Here is a 23,731-nt window from a genome sequence, read left to right on the forward strand (position 1 = left end):
ATGTATCTGACTGTCAAAAATATCATTATGTCCATGGCAGTTATTGTATTTTTATTTTTGCATTTATTTGTAGTGTTGTTTGCTTTATTTCAGGAGATATTTTAGACACGGTAGACAGACAGTAAACCAATGGCAGAGGAGAGAAATTACAAGATGGAAGTCTGACGCAAACTTTTTGTCCCCGCACTCACAAGGAGCAAGTCTGTGCACTAACTGGCTGAGCCACCAAGAAACCCTGATGGATGCTTATAAAGATATGTCCTTAGCCCAGTGTTAAGGGAAACATTCACTTCAGGGTTATCACACCCTTACTGAAGAAGAGCAATTTGGATCTATCAATGATTAACAAGACAGATTGCATAGTTACCTAATACCTACCACTCCACAATCTGTATGTGTATCAATCTGATTTTAGAGCTAGCCATAGAGAACCATAATCAAAGTAATTAATGGCTTTAAGTTGAACAAAGATGCAAACAAACCCTCCATGTTGTGATGTTAGTGTAGTCTTTGACACTGTTGAACAGATCATTATACATTTGATCTGACAATAGACTTACAATGTTCTTAACGTTCCTGCTCGATCTAAAAGATAGGTCCAAGCTTCAAACGGTCTCTGAAAAACAGATCCGGGCATTCGTCTACAATAGGTCAAGCTCACAATGCGTCGCATTGCGAGTCAGAGTACAAAAAGGTTTTATATTGTAACATTAATATCAAAATATATCAATCAAAATAAAGTTTGACTATACTGTACATATTAGTACAAAATATTTGAACAGAACTACAAAGAGCACCGCAAGAATTGCTCTCTTGCTGAAAACTACTTTACAACTACAACCCATAATTTTCATATCTGTTGTTGTTTCTCTCTCCCAACAAGTTAATTGCAACTACATCATAGACAGCAGTGCATTTACTTATCAATTCAGTGCACCATCTGCTTCAAATAACTTTAAGAACATTTTCATTTACTTGCCACCATTGCTCACCAAGGTCAAAATATGCTAGTTATATTGTATTAACATACTCTACCAGAGACAAGTTAAAATATTTTATTTATTAAAATAAGTCCAGGGTTGTAGCTTTAAACATCGCTGAGAGCATTTTCCTGGTCACATAATGCAGATATACCAGTTCAGAAGAAGGATAAAATTACAAAAGAATTAAGATTTTCATTTTTGTTATTTTTTTTTCTTTCTTTCGTTGCCATTCCCCCCATGCGTATAGTCCCTGCCATTTCCAACCCTTACTGTTTGGAGGGTGTGGCCAACCACACATCGATAAACATGATGTCACCAACCTCCTCTTTTCACCTGACAACGAGGTCTGGGGGGGGGGGGGGGGGGGGTGGCTTTCTGTCTGTGCATGTCTGTCCGCAGCCTATCACACAAAACAGTGGACCAATAAGTGCCAAGTTTCTTGTGCGCACTGCACACACATATTGTGAATATATTTGTCCTTTTGTGAAGGGCCTCAGATCTTAGATCCACTGTCCTGACATATTTTTTGCAAGAGTCAAGATGACATCAAGAGATCTATAGGGAAGCCACACCGGTACCCTGTCTTGTTTAAACAAGTTAGCCCTTAAGAACTTCTTTTTTTTAAAGGAAGAAAAAAAGATCACACCCAGTGTGAAGTGAGCGGTGCTATTTATTAAGCGTCCCGCGAAGCTTGGCCAATGTGACCCTGGGCGCCTGGACAGACGTGGGACAAACGGTCAAAGCCAGATGTAGGAGCGGTTAGCTCCTTACAGGAGCACCGCTCAAAACAATTAAGATTTGGGCAAGACTGACATCATCAACATGACATCATAGATCCACAGGGAAGCCACGCGGGTATTAGACCCTGTCTAGTTTAAACAAATTAGCCCTTAAAAAAACGTAAACTAAAACAATAAATAAAACATAATTTGGATTAAAAAAAAAGAAAAACACAGGTTTAAGTAGTTTTTTCACCAAACATGATTCCAAGGTCAGATGTTGAGCACAGGGATGTCAAAGAGGTCACAGAGGCCCTCAGTCTCATCCAGATTACAGATGTACTCATGTTCACCAGGGGGAGGAGAAAGACGCAGGAGTGGAGAGAAGACTGAAGAATAAAGAATAAATGTATTCATTAGGTTGAGATCAGCATATAAACACCATACAAATACAGCACCATATGCTGTGTTCCACCAACACTTACCGTCAGAAGCCATAAGCTCTGCGATTAGATCTTCAGTCATAATTTCTACAAAATTAAGAGAAGTGTGGTCTGAATACTCAATGTGAAAAAGGTCATGTAACAGTGAGTTATCAAATTAGCACAAAACACAATCCGTACCTTTGGTTGGGTCTAGTAAATCTGCCAGGCCTTTGGATACATCCATCACTGAAAAACAAATAAATCAGAGCATTCGGTACTGAAAGAAGACAACCGAAGAGAACATGGTGGAACTGGAAACAGCAGCTAAAACACATTTCTGCATTTCTGACATTGTAACAGAATCATGCCCTTCACAACCAAACCTTTAAACCCCACCAATCTTCAATAGATGGGAATTTTACATAGCTCAATAACTTTGTTTTAAGTGAATTTGGCAATTTTTAATTCAGTTACAGCCCCAAATTATTATTATTATTTATTGTGACCTTGACCCAATTAAATTATTAACAAACAATAACCCTCCATGAGGGGGCGTAATTAGCCACTCACATTCAACTGATTCAGAGATTGACTTGGCAGCATTATAGCTGGGATTAGCCAAGGCCTGGCTTAGTACGTCAGTGTTCTTCGTTTCATCTGCAGAAGACGTGGCATTTTGCAAAATGTCTTCAGGTGGTGGGACAGGAAGCACCATAGGAACAGAGTCAGCACGACCTTTATTGATCAACAGGACGACATCAATTGATCCCGTTGTGCTTTTCAGATGGATCTGATACTTCCTCTCTCCATCTCGCATCTGAGTAGAGATATAAACAAGTCACACTATCAGGAGTAAAGTAAGGTAAGCAACCACGAAAAGACTAGAGCTCTAATAAAACTTACAGCTTTGGGTATGGGGACATCTAGCTGTGTACCGAAGGGTGCACGCACTGCCAAGAGGGTGTGACCTGAGAGGAAATAATTCACCATATTATGTCAAATTAAAAGAGTATACACTATAGAATGTCATTTTAGTTTTTCAATATTTTGGGGGGCCTTTATTGATAGGGGATAGTGGAGATAGACAGGAAACAGGAAGAGAGCGATGGCGAGTGACATACGGAAAAGGTCGTCAGGAACAGGATTCGAACCCGCGAAACGCTGTCAGACTGCACAGTGAAGCCTATATGTGGTATGCGCCTGGACCGCTAGGCCAACGGGCGCCTTTAGACTGTTATCTTTTGATGTGAACTTTGAACAATACTGGCTTTTTTAGTCATTTGAGTTGCCGCTGACAGTGGATGCCAGTGACCTTGTGCTTAAAAGACAGAGTCAGTCCAAGTTTTTACCTTTTAAGTTTTAAAATGAACACATGCTTCTCTATCACCTCTTGCATGCCTACTCTGAATATGCCGTCTGACGAGTGGAGGCGACAGTAGTACATCACTGTCTAAAATCAAACCCAGTTCAATTCCTGATGAATAAATACAGTAAATTGCCATTAGCATTGTGCTTTTCACAAGTTAGGATATCCTTCTAGATTTTGACTTGAAAATGTTTTCTTTTTAACGAACTTTCGGGCCGTAGCATGACCCTGACACCTACGTTGCATAGCCGGGGGCTTTGTCAGAGTACCAATTGTAGCCATCTGCCTGTGTCCCTTTTGTGCCCATATATGGAGATCTCTGTCAGGTTCAGTTATGGTGACCGCGGCAGACCGCCCTCCTCCCATTAGCCAATTTTAATATAGGAAACCCCAAAACTCATGTGTAAATGTGATCTGAAAGGAAAGTGAGAAAATAAAATGTTACAGTACCACTGAAGCAGCTGCAGATATCATCATGGTTCACATAGGCAAGCGTTGATCAGAGTTAAGGTTGAATTTAGAACACTGGTAGTTAATACATAAATCAAGTCATTTTGTTTGGTTTTTTGTTGTTTTTAACGTTTAAGTGGTTAAGTTTAAGTGTTTGCTTTGGTAAAAGAATATGGAAGGTTTTCAGAGTCTTCTGTCACATTCCTGATGCTCTGTTGGATCCAGCCTTTCTGTTGGTCCAACTCATTTTCCTTCAGTTCCAGATCCTCCAGTTCTGACTTTAAGCTCATCACCCTTTGAGAAATCGCCTTCGAGTTTCCTCCAAGCGCCACGCCCCTTATTCAGACAAAAATAATTGCGGCATGATGTTATTACAAGTAAAATCTCTCCACGCACACATGCACATCCACCCATACAAATGCCAAAACTTACTTCCATTGTACACTGTTCTTGGACGTTTTCGAAATCAGACCAACGCCCTCTAGTACATTGGTGATGTCGTAGATGCGCCTCTTCTGTCGGACAGCCAAGACAGTAGCAGCCTATAATTAAATAAAGCTGTTACATTATCCACAGTGAGCCATAGCATATTAATCTATCAGACATATCATAAATCAGCATTCTACAAACTTCAGTGGATACTTGACATCAGTATCACATAGCACAATATAAAACTTTTGTCCCAACTTTACAACTAAATCTGAAAGGCCCCCTTTCAGATTGAAAGTATACATCTGACTGATTTAAAGGGGCTACACCATGCATAATAAAAACATATATATTTGATATTGGCCTATATTACGTTTTTATACAGGTTTAAGCCTAAACAACCACTCTATATGTATTGATTTTTTATGTTCAGTCTGTCTGGAAAGAAAGGGAGGGGGGGGGGGGTGTCTTTTATGCCTTTATTGAGACTGTCAAGAAATGGGGAGGGAAACGCAGCAAAGGTCGTCGGGATCGGGACTTGAACCCGTGACACGCTGTCACGCATCAGAGCCTATGTGGTATACGCCTCGACCGGTAGGCCAGCAGGCGCCCCCAAACTAAAGGGGCACTATTGAGGGAGTTTGTCAATCCCATACTCAGGTGGAGACTGAAAAGGAGGGAGCGGGACAAAGCATGGGGAGAACTGTGAACAGGCCCGTTCAGACACGCCGATTCAGAAAACCCCTGAAATGAAGGTGAAAGACACAACGGGGAGTACAAAATAGTTCCACAATTCTTTCCTACAAATTGCTACAAAATCTGTGGCTAGTCAGTGATTATGGGCATAAACAATTTGAAGTTTAAGAAGGGTACATGATTCAAGTCTGATAATGATATACTGTGCATGTTCAAATCATGTATAACAATTCCACAACGAGCTGCCCACAATGTTTAGAAAGAGAAAGAGAGGGATTATATAATTGAATTGAGAGAGAGAGATATTTCAGTGCAAAAATTGGCTACTTGGCCTACACTGTTAGTACTACTTAGTACTTACTACTTTGAGGTCAACCACACCATCCTTCGCATCTTGTAATAAAGCGACGAACTTGGATGTGAGCAGTCCCAGGCTCCTTTCACGTCTCTGTGTCGCCTGCAGTGCGTTTGGACTGGGCTCCCCATCCATCATGTTCAGGTTGGTGTTCACTTCAAAACAACGCAGTAGAGGAGCTGCTTAAGTGGCGGGACAAACAGCCACCCAAGACCAGTGGTTCCCAAACTTTTTAGCCTGTGACCCAAAAGAGAAATTAGATGTTTGCCCGCGGTGGGACCCAAACTAGTGAAAATAGCAGATCTACAAGTCACACCGTGAGAGCATTTTTTCCCCTAAAAATAAAATGATATATTTCAAAAACTTTTGAACCCATAAAAAGTGGTCTGTGACCTACAAATGGGTCGTAACCCATTGTTTGGGAAACAGCCACCCTAGATCCACCAGTGCCACTGCCACCACACTCACTCACATATGATAGAGCTCTGATATTGACGATTATTACGATGATGAAGATGATGAAGCAGGTCTGCAGAAAGTAGCTGTCTGGAAGGCAGTGGTGGAAAAAGTATTAGAAAGTGTTGGCATAAAAATTTACTTAAAAGTACAAAATATTTAAAAATAGCAGATCGACAAGCTCACAACGTGTCGCGAGACGAGGCATTGTGAGCTTGTAGATCGGCAATTTTCAAATAGCCTAGGTATAGAATAGGGCTAAAGTGGTTTGATTGATTGAAGACTTTATTAGAAGTTTGCATAGGAAAAGGTACAGTTTCATGACGGTACAGTTCACTGGTACAAGGTCTACTAAAAGGAGATCCATGAAAAGACTAAGCTTATTTCCAGCTTATTTTTTTTGGTTTATGTATGTTTTATAATATTATAATTTATATATGTGCAAAGTAACTAGTAACTAAAGTTTTCAAATAATATAGTGGAGTAAAAGAAAAGTACAATATTTGGAAGATCCATGATGTAGTGCTAGTGGAGTTACTGGAGAAGTACAATTATTGTAAATTGTTGTAAAGTAAATGTACTTAGTTACTTTACTAAGCGCTGATGATGACGATTATTACGATGATGATAAAGCTGGTTTGTAGTTCGTTTCACTTCCCAGTAAAGAAGCAGTGTTTGTTTTGAATTTGTGAAATGGAGCCGTTTGTTTACCTCAGTCGTTCACCGTACCAAGATGTGCGAGTATCAGGATGTTCTGCTCCAGACTGACTTTGGAGTTTAGAAGACGGTCTTTCATATTAATTGCAACGCACAGAAGAACACGTTTAGATTAGACAACAAGTTCTGAAGTGTTTAGCAGCCGAGGGAAACAATTTGAAAACTCCCTCCCTCCAGACCATGGGAGCTGACATGAATGAAGCCAGTGGTTGAATATACTTCCGGGAAACGTTTGTCCCGGGACTTCATAATAAAAGTTCGTGGTTGTTTTTGTTTTCACAATAACATTTTATGAATCTGCGTAGATCACTGTTTCCCAAACAGTGGGTCGGTCGGGACTCGGGACCCCGGACCCATTTGTGGGTCACGGACTAATTAAAAATCTAAATGTATTTTCCTACAAAAAATAAAATATACATTGACAAAATGTTCCCCTCCCCCAAACATCTTTATTATTATTTTTAAAAAGGAGAGAATTTTATACAATTTCAAACAAACAAATAAACAAAATTATGATATAATAAATACAATATAATAACAATTAAGCAGTAGTGAAAATAGACGTAAAATGTATCCAAAAACGTCTCTTCCTGGTGTCTGGTGGTCACATGACACCAGAGCAGTCATATGACCTGCCTGGTTTCAGTTAAAGCAGAAGCACACACAGCACAGGCAGGAAGGTTAGTTCGGTGCTGTAGGGAGTCTCATAAGCGTCTGACTGATGAAAACTGAAGATGTTTCATGGAAGTGTGCTGTCGTGTTTTCTCGCTTTGTTCTGTGTAGCTGCCGTGGCGCAGTATGCTCCCGACGAGGTGACCGAGCTTCCTGGAATGTCATTTAAACCAAACTATCAACAGTGGTCTGGTTATCTCAGTGCTGGTCCTGGGAAGTTTCTGCACTATTGGTAAGTTTACGAGGGCACTGATATAATTCCAACAGAGTGTGTGTGTGTGTGTGTGTGTGTGTGTGTGTGTGTGTGTGTGTGTGTGTGTGTGTGTGTGTGTGTGTGTGTGTGTGTGTGTGTGTGTGTGTGTGTGTGTGTGTGTGTGTGTGTGTGTGTGTGTGTGTGTGTGTGTGTGTGTGTGTGTGTGTGTGTGTGTGTGTGTGTGTGGACGTACAGATGGTGTCCTGTTTATTTCCGTGTTCATACAAACTAGAATTGAAGTTGTGCTGGTTTTGATTTCTCGTGTGTGTGGACCATGGGTGTGGACACGTACAGATGGTGTCCTGTTTATTTCCGTGTTCATACAAACTAGAATTGCAGTTGTGCTGGTTTTGATTTCTCTTGAAATAATCACAAATTTACTTGGACCATGTCCAGTATTGTTCCAAATAAGTCCTAGTCTTGGATAATTTTTGCTCTTGTTTTCAAATAACAGTCAACATTTTATGGAGTGCTGCCTGTGCACACCTTGTTAATGAGTAGCTACACAAGTGTGTGGGTACTCTTTGGAGGCTCAAGAGTCATGAGTGCAGTACACAACTTTCTAATGACTGCACACTGCAGGCAGTCACACCTGACCTGAACACACTAATTGGGCTCTACACCTGTCATGCATGAGCTAATGCACACAGCCATGCTTTGATTGAAGACTTTTATTATTAGACGTTTGCATTGAAGATGTACAGTTTCATTACAGTACAGTTCACTGGTACAAGGTCAACTCAAAACGGTACTATGAAGAAGAAGAGGGGAAAAAGTTTGTAAAACACAATGCAAAATAAATGGTATTTACAATAGAAAGGTCAGGAGGAGGTAACGTTTTGTTTTCTACGTCATGCCTCAAGGTTCAGTCATGTAATAACATGTTCCATCTGCTTGTTGTTTATACCTAAGACATGGCCAGCAGCATACTGTAGAAATAAGATAACATTGATCTAAAACCCTGATGTCATCTGTTCCCTCCTGCCAGCCCTGCCACATTGATCGATGTGAAAAGGGCTATCCTGTGTCCTGTTGGTGCAAAGTAAAAACGTAGGCTACTTGAAGAATGTCTAATTATGTAAACCTGTACATCCCCAGGTTTGTGACCTCTCAGAGGAATCCACTGAAGGACCCCCTGGTGCTGTGGCTGAATGGAGGGCCTGGCTGCAGTTCTTTGGATGGATTCCTGTCCGAGAATGGCCCCTTTCATGTAAGTTTGATTGATTTCTCTCCACTTACACTCTAATTAAAACAAAAATAGACATACCTCAAAAAGGTAAACAGGGTCCAGAAAGGGTCTTGATTTCGACCACAGTACTGAGACTGCTCTTCAATCTCTTCAATGACATCCATCCACTTAACCACAGTGGCAAAATCTGTTAGTATTGCTAGATCTCAGTGATCTCAGTTTGACTTGTGGACGGGCACTACTTTGTGTCCATTAGCTTCTTAATTACATATTTATTTGAGCAGACAAAAATGACATGCAGAGTTCCACAAGGATAACCTGACTCCGCCAGATGGTGGCAGCAGTGCGTACCGCCATACTTTACCATCTGAGACCGCTTGGGGAGAGTTGATATCACTCGTAAAGTCCCAGTCCGGACAAATCAGCGGCAGCTATGGGCGGGCTCTGAGCGGCTCTGAGCCAATAGAGTCTGACTGCAGACCACGTGGAAACCCACAAGGTGGATTCTGGGTGTAACGTCATGCAGACAGGCCAATATGAGTGGTTGGAGTTGGCACTCCCAGACTGTGATAGACAGACGGCCCCATCCGATCACCTGCTAAATAACTTGAAAAAATGGCCCGCCCTTTACATCGAATCTGCTCGAGCAATCCCAGATGGTAAAAGTAGGACGGTATATACAGTATACGCACTACTGCCACCATCTGGCGGAGTCAGGTTACCGCAAGGATCCACTCTGCGAATTTCTGCCGCGTCTTCTGTTTTGATATCTACATCCCACTGGCTTAGATGGAAAACAACAAAGTGTATAATTATTCAGACCACACAAACATGTACAAAACGGTCTCACCAGGGGACTATGAACCCTTTGTAAATGCACTCGTACTCTCTGGCTTGCAGAGTACATCTTCATGATATCACTGATCACATGACCCCACAATCAATACTCCAGTTCTAGGCAACACAAGGGGGGGTCTTTTTTTCTTATTTCCACACAACTCACAAGTGTGTGTGTGTGGGGGGGTCTTTTTTTCTTATTTCCACACAACTCACAAGTGTGTGTGTGTGTGTGTGTGTGTGTGTGTGTGTGTGTGTGTGTGTGTGTGTGTGTGTGTGTGTGTGTGTGTGTGTGTGTGTGTGTGTGTGTGTGTGTGTGTGTGTGTGTGTGTGTGTGTGTGTGTGTGTGTGTGTGTGTGTGTGTGTGTGTGTGTGTGTGTGTGTATTTATTTTTAATTGCCTTGCATGTAGGTAAAACCCTCTCCCCTTGGTTGTGGACAGCATACATGAGCACAGATTGAAAGTGACTGGTTTCTTTTCAGGTAAACGATGATGGGTTTACACTGTACGAGAACAAATTCAGCTGGAACAAGATCGCCAACATTCTATATCTGGAATCTCCTGCAGGAGTGGGCTATTCTTACTCTGATGACCAGATGTACAAAACGGATGACAACCAGGTGAGTTCAGTCTATTTGTTGTCATTAAGAGTCTTTACCAGCCTAGGAGAATCGATCACCTTTATTGATCATGAAGGAAGAACCACTAGTTAAGAGGTTTAAACCTAATTTTGCATTTGAAACTTAACATTGTCTTTTTCTTAATCTATCTTGTAGGTTGCTGATGATAATTACTTGGCACTACAGAGTTTCTTTGCCAAGTTTCCCAACTTCACTCAGAATGAGTTCTTCATATTTGGTGAGAGTTATGGGGGTATCTATGCCCCAACCCTGAGTCAGCGTGTGGTCACTGGAACTGGCAAAATGAACTTCAAGGTGAGCAAACCAAGCCTGGTTTCACCTGCACTTCCAACTGCTTTCATCAGTAGTGCTGTGAAGATTTTAGCATTTTAAGAAGTTTGCCACCGAGTCAGACTTTCAGTGTGATTAAAGCCATTCATGTGTGTATATGATTTTGCTTTTTTCCTATCTTTTTAGGGCTTTGCAGTGGGCAACGGGCTCAGTAGCTTTGCTCTCAATGACCAATCTTTGGTCTACTTTGCTTACTACCATGGACTCTTGGGAGAAGAGTAAGTAACAAATCGGAGTAATCAAGTAACAAAATCAGAGCTGTTGTGTCCTTGATTCAGGAACTCCACTTCAAGGAACTCCAGTTATTTAACTGAGCTCATCAGTGTGCATGTATGAGTATTTAGTGTTTAATTGTATTCTTAAACTTGATTATATTTGGAGCACCAATTTGCAAATGCACAATTTGCATGAATGCAGTAATGAACTTATTCAATTTTTTTTCCTATGCAGTTTATGGCATGATCTAAACACAAATTGTTGTGAGAAGGGAAGCTGTAACTTCTACAATAACAGTGTGGATGCCTGTAAGACACAGGTAAATTATGCATGTATGCACTTCTATTTGTTGTACTTTGACAGTTGTATTTGAGGTTTATTTTGAAGTGTCTGCACTCATTCCCACTCGCAGCTAAATCTGGCCTTCAAGATAGTTTACGAGTCTGGACTCAATGAGTATGCACTATACTTGGATTGTGAAGGTGGAATAAGAGGAAATAAAGCCTATGAAATGACCATGAGCCATCTCTTTACAAACTACAGAAAATACTGGGAGACCCAAGTAAGTCTCTTCATGAACAATTGGCACTTATTGGCACATATCTGATCTATTTGTTTAGATGAGTGATTTTCTCTTTTTTTTCCTTTCCCTTTTTTTAAGGCTGCATTTGTCCCCCTGTCTCTGAGTGAAGTCCCCCCTTGCATCAACAGTACAGCTCAGATGAATTGGCTGATCAGAGGTGATGTGAGAAAGGCTTTGCACATTCCAGACACACTACCACCATGGGACATTTGCAGGTAAATTATGATGCATGCATGCATGCATGCATACATGCACGCACGCATGCATGCGTGTGTGTATTTTCTTTTCTTTGTTTTCCTTTTTTTCAGCAAGCAACATGTTCATACAAGAGTTCCAAATTAAATGGAGACTTAATAGTTGAGAGCATTGGAATTAAATGTTATTTACTTGGCTGCCTGGGGTTCCCCCATACTTTCAGCTTTTGTTTCAAACTAACTTGCCTCACCATTGTTCTGCAGTTGAGTTGATGGTCACAAAGAGGTTGGTCATCATCACCATATATGAATTGATTTTCTTATCTGTAGTGCTGATGTTGGAGCGCAATACCACACTGTCTACCCAACGGTGAAGGAGGTTTATCAGAAGCTGTTGTCTTTGGGTGTCCGGGCACTGGTCTACAATGGAGACACTGACATGGCATGTAACTTTCTGGGAGACCAGTGGTTTGTGGAAGACCTTGGCCAGAAGGTGGGGTTTTTAATTTGGGGAGAGATAATTATCAGTTACACATGAATTGCATCTCCTATATGTTAAGCATGTAAACTTTTCTCATAGTCCTCCACCAAATACCAGAGTTGGTTTTACGATGACCAGATTGCTGGCTTCTACCAACAATTTGGAAACGTCACATTCCTGACGGTTAAGGTAAGCATTAGTATAGCATGTGCATCTCTCAGAAAGACATACAAGCCATTAGACCTTTTGGCATCATTGTATAATCGTTGTATAATCGTACCACTGTACTATCCTCTGTTCTAGGGTGCAGGACACATGGTTCCCCAGTGGGCTCCAGGCCCATCTTTCCACATGTTCCAGACTTTTCTAACAAATGGCTCCTACTGAGCATGTTGGAGAAACTGTGAGCAATTTTCTCAGGGAAGAACTCTGGAAAAAAGGGTTTTCTTAATCGCGTAATCAATATTTCATCAAGCCACAAGTCTACCTTATGCTTCTGAAACTAGCTTTATTAGATCACTGTATTAAGTCAAATCGTCTGTGCCTTAAAGGGACTCGTCAAGCTCTGAACGACCTAGCTCAAATTGTCTTGAGCAGTCTTCACTATATGAATTTTGCCTGTATTAAAATGTATGCAACTGTCTGTTTTAAAATTATGCAACTATGTGTGTCTGTATTAAAAGAAATGTATGTAACTCTGTGTCATGGATTCATTCACATGGATTCATTCACATCTTCAAGTTATTTATTCAAATCACATTGTGATGTATTCACCATAACGTACATGAATTCACCATAACGTACATGAAATTAAAGGTTGAAAATCACAGATTTAAAACTTAAATCTGTACATTTTGCTCCATTCCACAGTATACTGTGAGACCAGAAAACATTGTTGTCGAGTGGAACCTTATGTCCACCATCACGTTCTGTTCTGGTTTAGGAATGTGACAAATATCCATGAATTCATGTCTCCATGGGGTGAGTAGTCGAGAAAAAATATATTTTAGGGTGATCTACCTCTTAAAGGTATATTCAGTGATTGCATTTCATTCAAATAAAAATATAATTGGTACATTTTCCATTCATTCTCCTCACTAGAATGTGTGCTGACCATATAAGGACTTCCACCATGGCCCATGTTACGAGCATAGCTAGATTCGGGTTTCAGAGGTGGCCAGCCAGTCCTCGACCAATCAGGGTAGAGTATGGCCGTAGTTATGTTATGATGTTTAGTTATGATGGTCAAAACAAAGGTTTTGAGAACCACAGTCACTCTGAATTAAGAACATCTGCTAAATGCCTAGATTGTAAACTCATAAAATGCCACAGTCTCGTAGTAAATCAGTATCATACATATCCTGAAGCTGGAGACGTAGGCCTAGCGATATTCAGTGATGGGTCTAATGATCAAAACGAGATTATAATGGTGTAAAAAAAATCTATAAAAAACTAAACATTTCCACGCTGTAAGGCCAGTAAGGAACAAGATGACCCCCGGCCACTTTCATTATCACTGAATACACCTTTAACCCACTTTAATTGGTTAACATAAAACCCACACACTTAACCACAATTTAAAGCAGCTCTACAAGCTCAACGCGATATGCCGTGAACGTATAGATCAGCTATTTCTGCTACTGCGTGTGACACTGATGTAGGGCATTGGGCATTAAAGCAAAACAGTTTAAATTTGTAGGTTTGTGCCTGACTGCATTGCAACGATATCAAAGTGACCATGTCTAATATTTGTTTGGTAGAAATATGACCAGTATGGTATAGAACATGCATCTCATGCTGAGCCCAGAAATTGGATAATTTCCCTAAACTATTTCAGTTTTACAACACTACAGTCAAGATCTTAAAACTAAATGATAAATTAGTAAGTTTAACTGTTTAATCATGTATGGCTTTCATTAAGAGACTGACAAAACTAATTTCAAAGAATCCCTTATGATTTTATATCCCTTAATTACATGTACTGTACATACAGGTATAGTCAAAACATAAATACAGTTAGTCAAGTATTGATCAAATATCCCAAAATTGTATAATTCCCCAACACATTCACCACCACCAATTGACAGAATTGTAAAATGAGTCATACAAATGTTATTAACGTCCCAAACATCCCAAGTATGGAGACCAAGGGGTTACATTGGTTTAACAGTAGAAATCGAATATAGTTCACACAATGATGTGTCATTAAGCTTAGGCATTCTTGTTTTTGGTTTAACTGTGCTGTTGGAAGAGTCAAATAGTTATCCTCTTTGGGCCACGTTTACATTTTTGGAAGCTCTATGAGTAAACAACCTGGTTTTGCTTCCTTATCTGAGTCATACATAATTGTGGTCCCGTAGAACTAAGAAGACATGAAATGAATCTGTTAATCAAACCAAATTAATGCACACAATTTCTACCTTAGGTGTGATTGTAAAGTGACATAAAAAATTGCTTCTGTTTTGCCACTCCCTCTTTCCACCTTCTTTCATAGTAAAGTTGTGCCAAAATTCCATCCTGAATACCCGTTTTATAAAATCATAAATCATGTTTCATTTCAATGAATTTCAGGAAGCAGAGTAGTTCAGCTTCGTATCTTCAAACAGTGTCAATGCCATACACAATGGAGTGAGAAAAGTATACTGTAGATGCTTCTGACTGAGGAAATAAACAGACCAAACCGTAACAATGATCAAAATTGTTAACCCATAAATGGGAGAACCATGACATAAAAATAAAAAAAATAAAAAGGAAATTCAATTAAAAGCAGCTCAAAAATAAAAAAATAAAAAGTAAATTCAATTAAAAGCAGCTCACTTCTTTGTCAAGTCAGCTATACATCAACACTGAATGTCAAGTATGGAACAGGTGGAGAGTTGGTAACTATTGCACATTAAATTAAAAGGTTTATAAAACACCATTTTGGCATACAAACATTCCTTCCTGTTTGATTATATACAATAATAAGATTGGGGCTCTCACCCTCAGGCAGTTCAGTGCCCCTACCTGAAATAGTCAGGTAGAACCCCAATACTGCTTCTACCGTAAAAGAGAGCCATATTTAAAACAACATGCAACATAAAAATAGCACGAAAATAAAAAAAAGTAAAGTTATTTGTCTTCTGTCTGTTGAATCAGACAGCAGTGCCCCATGGTTGAGGCAAGTCCTCTGAGGCAGTTGCTCAGCAAGGAGTGGAGAAATGACATGCAGTAGGAGAGTATTCACATCAGTGTGTCTTGAGTTGCGTCCTCTTCATCTCATTCTAGTTGATTAAAATAGTTCAGAATAGCAGCACATAATTAATTCCACCATTCCTTCTAGTGAAGATGCCTCTGTATCCAGAAAACTGCCTTTTAGCTGTTAATGTCTTGAATAATGGAGTTGGTGGTGGTCAGGCCAAAGATGAATGTTCCAAGTGTAACTGTGATTACACCATACACCACCAACACATGCCAACTGTAGGTGAGAGAAGCAACATGAAAGTCATAAGAGTTATTTCAAATGGCACCAGAGGACCAGTTCAACCACTGAAAATGTTTAAAAAAACATGTGCTGACTGTGCTCACATAACTGTTCCAAGTAAATTAATATTAAGTATCTGCCAATACAGAAATAATCCCCTCTCAATCCAAGATTTATACTTAACTAGTAGAAAATACAACCGCACATTGTCCACTTCAAAAACATTTAAGTTCATAAAGCCAATGAAATTAAATAAGATAGTGGCTGTTGGACAACTTACATTTCCCCTTTAATCACTTTTTTGAAAGTGAAATATCCCTTTAAGACTTATTTTATACAGGAATTTGGCTGGAATTCGCTTTTAAAATATCTCCACACTGCAGACAATTTAGCAGCAGCTAAATATTAATACATGTTTCTGCCTTACTGCTGCAAGTTGTGGGTAATATCTGTTTCCAACACCTACAGCATATGACAGCTGACATAGATAGGAGAGCAATGGGGTAGAAGAATCTGAACTTGATCCACACTGAGACTGATCTTTCAGACTGGATCGGACATATCCAAAAAATATGGTTACCGTTTTTTCCCCAACTGAAAATAAATCAAATAATTCACTTGACTCGAGTGACCCGTTGCCAAGTAATGATCAACACTATCTTACCTGGGAGACCTGCTCTCGGTCTCTGAAAGCTTGGCTTGAATGAGACACAGACCTATTGAAAATAAAAACGAACGGATGTTAAAGAATCACAATTATTGTGGCATTAAAGCTTTACACAGTGCCAAATATCATACAATCATACAGTACCTGGGAAAACAAAGATGAAACAAGCTGCTAGTCCTCCGATTAGTGATATCACCCGGCCAATATCTGGGATGAAGAGGGCGAGGATGAGGGTGATAGAAAACCACACCAGCGTCTGCAGTATCCTGCGTCTCTGCTCACGTCTCACACACACCTCAACCTGCTCGCCTTGGAAACGCAGCCACAGTCCTTCTATAACTGCCCTGGAAGAATGTAACAGTAATATTACATTACAATTTGTGTGCGTATATACATATACAGTAGATATAATCTGGACTTTGACCCCTTAATTTGTCCCCATGTGGAAACTGGTTTACAACACAATCACAAGGACTTTTGTCATGATGATGAACATCATAGAAGTAACCACCAGACATAACTCTCAAGGTATGAGGAGAAAAGAAAGAAGAAACCAAAAATAAATGAGGACAGTCCAACTGCCTGGAAGGAGTGGTCAAAGTAATGGGGATAAGGTTTTACCCGTTTAGAAACGGAATGACTTGTGGAACAAATAAAAATGTGGATGTATTTTTAGAATAGGGTGTCATTATGGTAACCGGTAATGTCGCCGGAATTAAGATCGCCGGGAAACGGGGGGTGCGTTCAGAAATGTACACCGGGTGTGTGGTCAGTGTAGTGAGTGCAGTGGTCGGTGACGTAGAGTGCACTCAGTGTGGCTTATTTACGAACGACCAGTTAAGGGGCAGCGGTGCTCTTTTTCAGTCTGAACCCTGAAGGTAAACTTTCTGAAAAGCAGCAGTTGCTAACGTAACGTTGCTATTGAAAGGTAATTTAATTCATAACATTGGCCTTCCTGCTGTTAGTTTACACGTTGATGTGTGTAAACCCCAAAAGGACCCATCAAGCCGCAAAATGGTGCATTTTGCGATAATTTCCTCCATTCTCACATCTGAGAATCGCTCGAGACACGTTCAGTGCGTGCACTCAGCACACCAGTGCGTTGAGTGCACATTTCCGAACGCACCCGGGATTACCGGGCGATCTTCATTCCGGTGACTCTACTGGTATTCGTCATTATTGCCCAAGTCACAGCGGTTCAAATGAGGGTTAAGGTGCCTAGTCTGGTTGCTTGACTTCTTCATTTTTCTATCTGTATGCATTCCATACTCGGCAATGTAATCCATAGCAGGTTGCTCACAGTCTTTTTCTGTGCCTCAGTAGCATTGCCTTACCTGCCACAGAAGTGCAAAATTGGATAGGAAGTGACAACGCAGATGATGATGAAAGCTCTGGCGATGGCAACTGCAATGTCATCAGGAGGATATGACATCAGCACATCCTGACTAACATTGGAGCCAAATGACAGGAATCCACAGACACCTGCAGGTGGAGAATATAAAATTACTACTGAGTTATTGTGTTGGGTATTGTACCTTATATTCAAACCACTGAGTGTATATGGGAACCCAAGCTGAAGCAACGCAATGTAAAACATTTGCGTTCAGGAAAATAGACAAACACTTAAACAACTTACCTGTCCCTGTGTACACAAAGAGGCAGATAATCATGCTGAAAGTGACTACAATTCCCCAAGGTTTAAGCTCACTCCTTTTCATGCTATTGAACACTGGGACAGCGCTGACATGGCACTGTGAAATAGGAGGAGAGAGACAAGGAGGGAGGAGTAAATCGATTTCTCTCGAAGTCACAACAAGTAATTGCAATAGCCACACAGGCGAAAACTTACAGTACATGTATGTAGTGATTGACTAATACATCATTTAGCCTAAACAGGACATTTCTGGCATTTAACCTTCCAATATTTTAGTGTGCCCCCCAAACAATTGTATTTATGTATTTATTTTAACATTACAGTGCAATGGTAAGAAATCCAATTATATAATTTGAATGAGTAACAATTTGGACATTTTATCTACCTTTGTTACAATGTTTTAGTGTGCCTATATCACTTTTCATTTGGACGGGAAGGGACTTAATTAGCTTAAGTTTATAGCAACATCCCTATGTCCCTCTTTTTGGGCAAACTTCATGAACTAAAATTAGACAGTACCTGGAAACCAAAGCATATGGTGGGCATTGCATTGAACACAGCAGTCCAGGAAGAAGCACTGTAAGAAACACACTGGTTGTTGAGAGGTGAATATCATCAATTATGCCGTTTAAGCTTTGACATCATTATATCCCAGCAGGAGAAAAAGTTGTGAATTGAATATAAAGGAGGTCACGGCATACAATGATATTACATACTGATACTGTACTAATATAAAAGCTCACCTGGTAGGAATGTAGCCTGGAACCACCTCTTTATCAGGCCAGATGTACTTGATAATGACAACGATGGTAACGTACCAGGTACCAATGACACTCAAAGTACTGTAATAAAAAACACAGACGGATATCTCATATTACATTTTGCGGGGCATAATGAAATGTTAAACTGTTACTAGTCTTGTGTTATATATTAATTACCTGGCGTATTTCTGAAACCCAATCTCTTTGGGGATGGAGAGCGGTAGAATAACCAGGACTGCAGTAACAACAATGGTGAACTTGCGGTCCGTGTACCAATGATTATTAACCTCTCCTTCCCCTTCATGATATATTGCAGCCATCACTGTATAAAAAATGACAAAGTAAACAATATTACACGATATTGTAATGAACAATCCAGTGCACGCAATATAACTTGAAATAGTTCTGTTTCGAGTCTTCAAATAAACATTATGTCAAGTTCAATGCGTGCACTGTATTATTTGTATAGAAACAGTTCATAGATTCTTGCACCAGTTATCACCTTGTAGGAACACCACAGTGAGAAGTGTATTCACATAATTGTTGCGACTCATGACATATGGTCTACACAGTAGAATCTACAGTGTAGTGTGTGTGTGTGTGTGTGTGTGTGTGTGTGTGTGTGTGTGTGTGTGTGTGTGTGTGTGTGTGTGTGTGTGTGTGTGTATTCATAAATATGAATATAAATATAACTAGATAAATACAGTAGAAGGAAGTGTTATCAACAGATAGAAGCGTCACCGGTCACATTCTGCTACCATAAGCAGACAGACGTAGAATTTCTATTCTGTCAGCACTTCAGATGGTGCAATTGCATGGAAGGGTCATGTGATGAATACTTTTAAGCAGAGGTAGAAGTAGTTGGCTTTTACACCCTTTGCTCTTATGTGAGAAGGCAGTTCCTGATTCTGACAGCATGTAAAACTGACTCACATATGGAATAGTGGCATTTATAAAAATTAACTAACAGACTATATAATTTGGAATAGTCGCATTCATGAAAAGGATCATAGTAATAAAAAGAATAAACCTGAAATAAATACAAACGTATACACTCACAGCGGTCTAGCTGGTCCCCAATGACAATGAAGAATGCAATGCAGGTGCCGAAGGTGTAGACAGCAATGGCTACTTCACATAGAACGCCTGTAACCTTCCCACAAGAGGCCCTCACTACCTCTTGATAGGTGCCTTCATTACTGACCTAGTAATAACACAAGGGAACAATGATGTAAAAACAATGTGAAATCAGTCAGTGTGTATAATGTCAGTGAAAAAGCCTTAATTACACATTAAATTCCTGCTAATAAAACAAAAGGTGAGTTTCAAAAGATGAGTTACACATAGCAACAGATTATCAGCTATTGATTCTGACTATATCTACTTTAGATATTAAATATGGTAGTTTATTAAACACTCCTTAATTTCATGTCTTAAATTCAAGAAAACAAATCAAAGGTGAACATGTAACATAATTAAACACCTCCCTTACAAATTAAATACACAGCATGAATAACACTTTTCAAATAACTTAAGTCTTCATGGCATGAGTAATCAATAGAAAAAAAGTAATTTTCGGGGTGAACTACTCCTTTAAATTAAGAGACATCAAGGTAAAATACAAAGAGTTATAGGGCTGTGAGTGATCGATCGATAAATCGATTATATATAGACAGACAGACGGGTTGAAAGCATGAGAGAAAGGCAGAAAACTATTTCAGACCATCATCACATGACAAAATACACCATATAGACAGACACTCACCTGGGAACAGTATGCCAGGACCACCAATCCACTGATAATGAAGGTCAACATGAACTGAAATAGGAAGGAAAAGCATTACATTATGTTCTTCTGTTACCTTGTCTTTAAATAACGTTGTGGTGGTTGATCAAAAGAGGGTCCATATACTGTATGAGGTTGCAGTTGACGGACAACGGATAGCATTTTTGACACAACTTGACAACTATAAGAGCAGAAATCAACAAATGCTGTAGGTAGGTATACTTGCAAGTATGATGAGATTGTTATTAGAGATGTTACCGATCAATCGGCAATGGATCGGATCGGGCCGATCAAAGCGTGATCGGCGATAATCGGTGGTTTAGATCAAAAGGTAAATTCACCGATCCGATCCGATCGGTGCATCCGATCAACCAGCCGTTCAGTATGCCCACTTGAGGCCATTTTGGGGTATTGATTTCCACAGTGCTGAAGGAATAATTAGTTACTGCTATGATAATAAATACATAGTAATTCTGGTAAATAACTGTTAACTGTTAAAACATTAACATTTACAAAATATAAATAATATATAAATAATAATTTGATCGGATCGGTGATTGATCGGTATCGGGTGATCAAACTTTTGTGATCGGTGCTCGGTGATCGGTTCCAAAAAACCTGATCGGACCATCCCTAATTGTTATGCAAAAATGTTAATAGTCGTGAACATTTCTTAAATGAAGTGGAGAAATGAACTGTATTAGAACAGAAAGGTTCAGAACTTCTCACCATCTGAAGCATTATTCCGGCAGTCACGCCCCCTGCCATATTGAAGGCTGCCGGGAAGTTTAGGAGTCCCGCTCCCAGTGCTGCGTTCACTACGATGAAGACAGCTCCCATACATGACACCCCTTCGCTCTTTCTCCTGTCCGGATCCAGGTGCGGGACAGAATCCACACTGGGGCTCTGCAGGAGCCATGCTCTCTCTCCGGGGTCCTCACTCCCTACGCCAACCCAGTCCGCTGTGTCACTGTTAATCGCCATGTTTTACAGTCAACTGGAAGGCAGCAGGCTGCAAGCACTCCACAAAAACGCCCTCAAAACCTGTGTAGGAGCAGGCAGGGTGCTCAGCCTGGGCGAAGGGACGAGAAATCACATCAGAGTGTAAATGTCCAGCCTGTTCTCTGAATCCAAGTTCAAAGTGGCAGTTGTGTCACTTACTCGGCGACCTGCAATGACACACACATTGTTCACAAAGCTCATTATGAGAAACAAAAAACAAACTGGTACAGCTTAAGTCCACAAATAGTCATGATTCTTATGCTGCATAAGTGGCATAAAGATATCTATAAAATGTTCTATGAAGCCCATATCTATTATGTGTTATAACGTAAACATACTTAATGCATAATAATCTAAAAATGCTATAACACTTTATTATAGTTATAACTAGTATGCACTCATGAATACTACAATGCCTTCAAGTATCATATAATGCCTCATAAATAGTTGCTGGTCACTCACAGACGTTTTCTTTTGGCAAGGATCATAGCATTATGATTCTCATAGTTGTAATACATTTATAAAATAATTCAAATGCATTATAATCACTAGTACTATACTATGCATTAAAAAGGTAATTGGGTGCTTTAAAAAGAAAAAAGAAATCACCTATGCAAGAAAGAACACAGAATGTTTCTGCCTGCACCTCCAGGAATTACATTACTTTACTTGAAGCACCTGATGACTTGACTGATTGACTCAACCAATGACCACTTATAATGACTTATAATAACACTATGCATTAACAGCGAGCAGTTAGGGTTAACTTAAGTGTCTTGCTCAAGGACACCTCAACAGATTGCTGTTGCCGGAATCGAGCCTTGGACCTTCTGTGATTTGTCCCCTTACCGTTCTAGTTCTCTACCCATTCAGCTATGGCCAATAAACTTTTTTCAAACTTGTGCCTAATTAAGAATTCCTCAGAAAACTCCATTAAAGTTTCTTTATTTTTAAAGTAATAAAAAAACACTCATGAGTCATGACCAATTGTATGAACTTTAGAAGAAAACTGTTTATGAAGTGGACACTGGACAGACTCTAACCTACAATAAAAAATCATTGTAAAAAATAAATTTCATCCCAGTCAGCCCACAAGTTAGGGCACGTGATCAGTAAAGAGAGCTTTTGTATGGAAACAGAATCGTATTTTATGCAATTCTAGCCATGGACACTCAGTCATATTTCAGTGAATTCACTTTGGAATAATGAACCCTTCCTCACGGAAACCACAATATAAATCAAATAAGCAAGGTTTTAGTTAGTCTTAATGTTAAGTACAGTACAGCAGATTGCATACCTTTGCGCAAGTCAAGTCGTGCCAAGGGTGAGGTCATTAGAATCTTGGCTCAGTCCACTCAGCACATCTCATTATCACCTCCTCCTGACTCCAGGAACCTGCAATAGCGACATCTACGGGTCACATGACCAACCAGCACCCAAATCTAAGCTAACCTAATAACAACACTGTCACTGAATGAATGGTGTTAGTGTGTTATTTAGCAGAAGAACGTTTACAATAATCGGGGCAGGTACGTGAAGACCTGAAACCTAGGAAGCACAAAATCCAAATATATAAAACAGATACTTATTTTAAGTTACAATAACTAAATAGCGCAGGAAAAATGCATATAGCTGCTGACATAACAGCTAAAACTGCTACCTGTGCTTCAGACAAATAACATTTAGGACCTATGATTTATTTAGTGAATAACGGAAGAATAAGTGGAATTCCAAAATTGTCAAATACATCCGAGATCATTCTTTCAGTAGCTAGCTCATGTTGACCAACGTTAACAAAGACAAAAGCAAACCAACTCTTTCTAGATCTAGACCATCCATTTACGTGTAAAATATATCCTTATTTGCCAATGTTTTGTTTTTCTCTGTGGACAGAAGAGTAAGATTTGTAGAGGGCATTTACCTTGTAGTGCTGCAGACCTCCTGTCCCCAGAACGACGTCCTGTTTGTGTCTGTGTGCTCAGTGTGTGCCGATATGGTGCCGAGTGGTCCGCACCTTGGCTTGAAGCAAGCAGCCAGTGACTGAGTGAGGCAGCATGTGACCCGTGGGACCAAGCCTCACGTGATTGGACTGTTTGGGAATTGTAGTCTTTACACGTAGCATTGGTAGTAGTAATTTGTTTCCCAAACACTTTCTTTTCTTTCCCTTCCCACTTTCTCTTGAAAGAATGTGCTGACTTTAAGGGTTAGGGATTATAACCTAATCTGCAGTGAAATAGATCAATGATGGTATTTACAATCTGATCCATGCTCAGCCCTGCACCAATCAAAGTCACTGGATTGGTTTGGACTCAGGGGAGATAATATTTTATATTCTCAACAAAAGACACTGGTGTCTACATGACAAGAAAGAGACACCGGTATCTACTGTCTACATATTGACAAGAA

At 39.9% G+C, this 23,731-nt stretch overlaps 3 protein-coding genes across 4 annotated transcripts; 1 reads left to right on the plus strand and 2 right to left on the minus strand.

The window, feature by feature from the left end:
• Positions 1-982: 982 nt before the first annotated feature.
• Positions 983-6,766, minus strand: LOC308288242 (transcription factor E2F4-like). Its single transcript, XM_080729626.1, has 11 exons — positions 6,591-6,766; positions 5,896-5,969; positions 5,430-5,660; positions 4,376-4,485; positions 4,118-4,279; positions 3,944-3,987; positions 3,031-3,095; positions 2,698-2,944; positions 2,326-2,373; positions 2,188-2,232; positions 983-2,091 (listed from the first exon to the last, which is right to left on the minus strand). Exons 3-11 carry the CDS (start codon positions 5,559-5,561, stop codon positions 1,976-1,978), a joined length of 969 nt encoding a protein of 322 aa, XP_080585752.1. The 5' UTR covers positions 5,562-5,660; positions 5,896-5,969; positions 6,591-6,766; the 3' UTR covers positions 983-1,975.
• A 498-nt stretch (positions 6,767-7,264) lies between these two features.
• On the plus strand, positions 7,265-17,582 carry LOC308289132 (lysosomal protective protein). Of its 2 annotated transcripts, XM_080730714.1 has the most exons (11): positions 7,265-7,500; positions 8,620-8,731; positions 10,030-10,167; positions 10,324-10,482; positions 10,645-10,736; positions 10,969-11,053; positions 11,147-11,296; positions 11,396-11,532; positions 11,842-12,004; positions 12,092-12,181; positions 12,296-12,647. In XM_080730714.1, the coding sequence occupies exons 1-11, from the start codon at positions 7,331-7,333 to the stop codon at positions 12,377-12,379; spliced, it is 1,380 nt and encodes a 459-aa protein (XP_080586840.1). In that variant the 5' UTR covers positions 7,265-7,330; the 3' UTR covers positions 12,380-12,647. The 2 variants fall into 2 exon arrangements, with proteins under 2 accessions (XP_080586840.1, XP_080586841.1); XM_080730715.1 differs by lacking the exons at positions 12,092-12,181; positions 12,296-12,647 and adding an exon at positions 17,446-17,582.
• On the minus strand, positions 15,091-23,347 carry slc38a7 (solute carrier family 38 member 7). The gene is made up of 13 exons (XM_080730716.1): positions 23,247-23,347; positions 22,623-22,720; positions 21,053-21,395; positions 20,303-20,356; positions 19,597-19,741; positions 18,715-18,859; positions 18,520-18,618; positions 18,296-18,353; positions 17,759-17,873; positions 17,457-17,604; positions 16,267-16,466; positions 16,120-16,171; positions 15,091-15,449 (listed from the first exon to the last, which is right to left on the minus strand). Exons 3-13 carry the CDS (start codon positions 21,305-21,307, stop codon positions 15,347-15,349), a joined length of 1,374 nt encoding a protein of 457 aa, XP_080586842.1. The 5' UTR covers positions 21,308-21,395; positions 22,623-22,720; positions 23,247-23,347; the 3' UTR covers positions 15,091-15,346.
• Positions 23,348-23,731: the final 384 nt, after the last annotated feature.

This window comes from Nannobrachium achirus, assembly GCF_963921795.1.
Source record: "Nannobrachium achirus genome assembly, chromosome: 7".
Lineage (NCBI taxonomy): Eukaryota > Metazoa > Chordata > Actinopteri > Myctophiformes > Myctophidae > Nannobrachium > Nannobrachium achirus.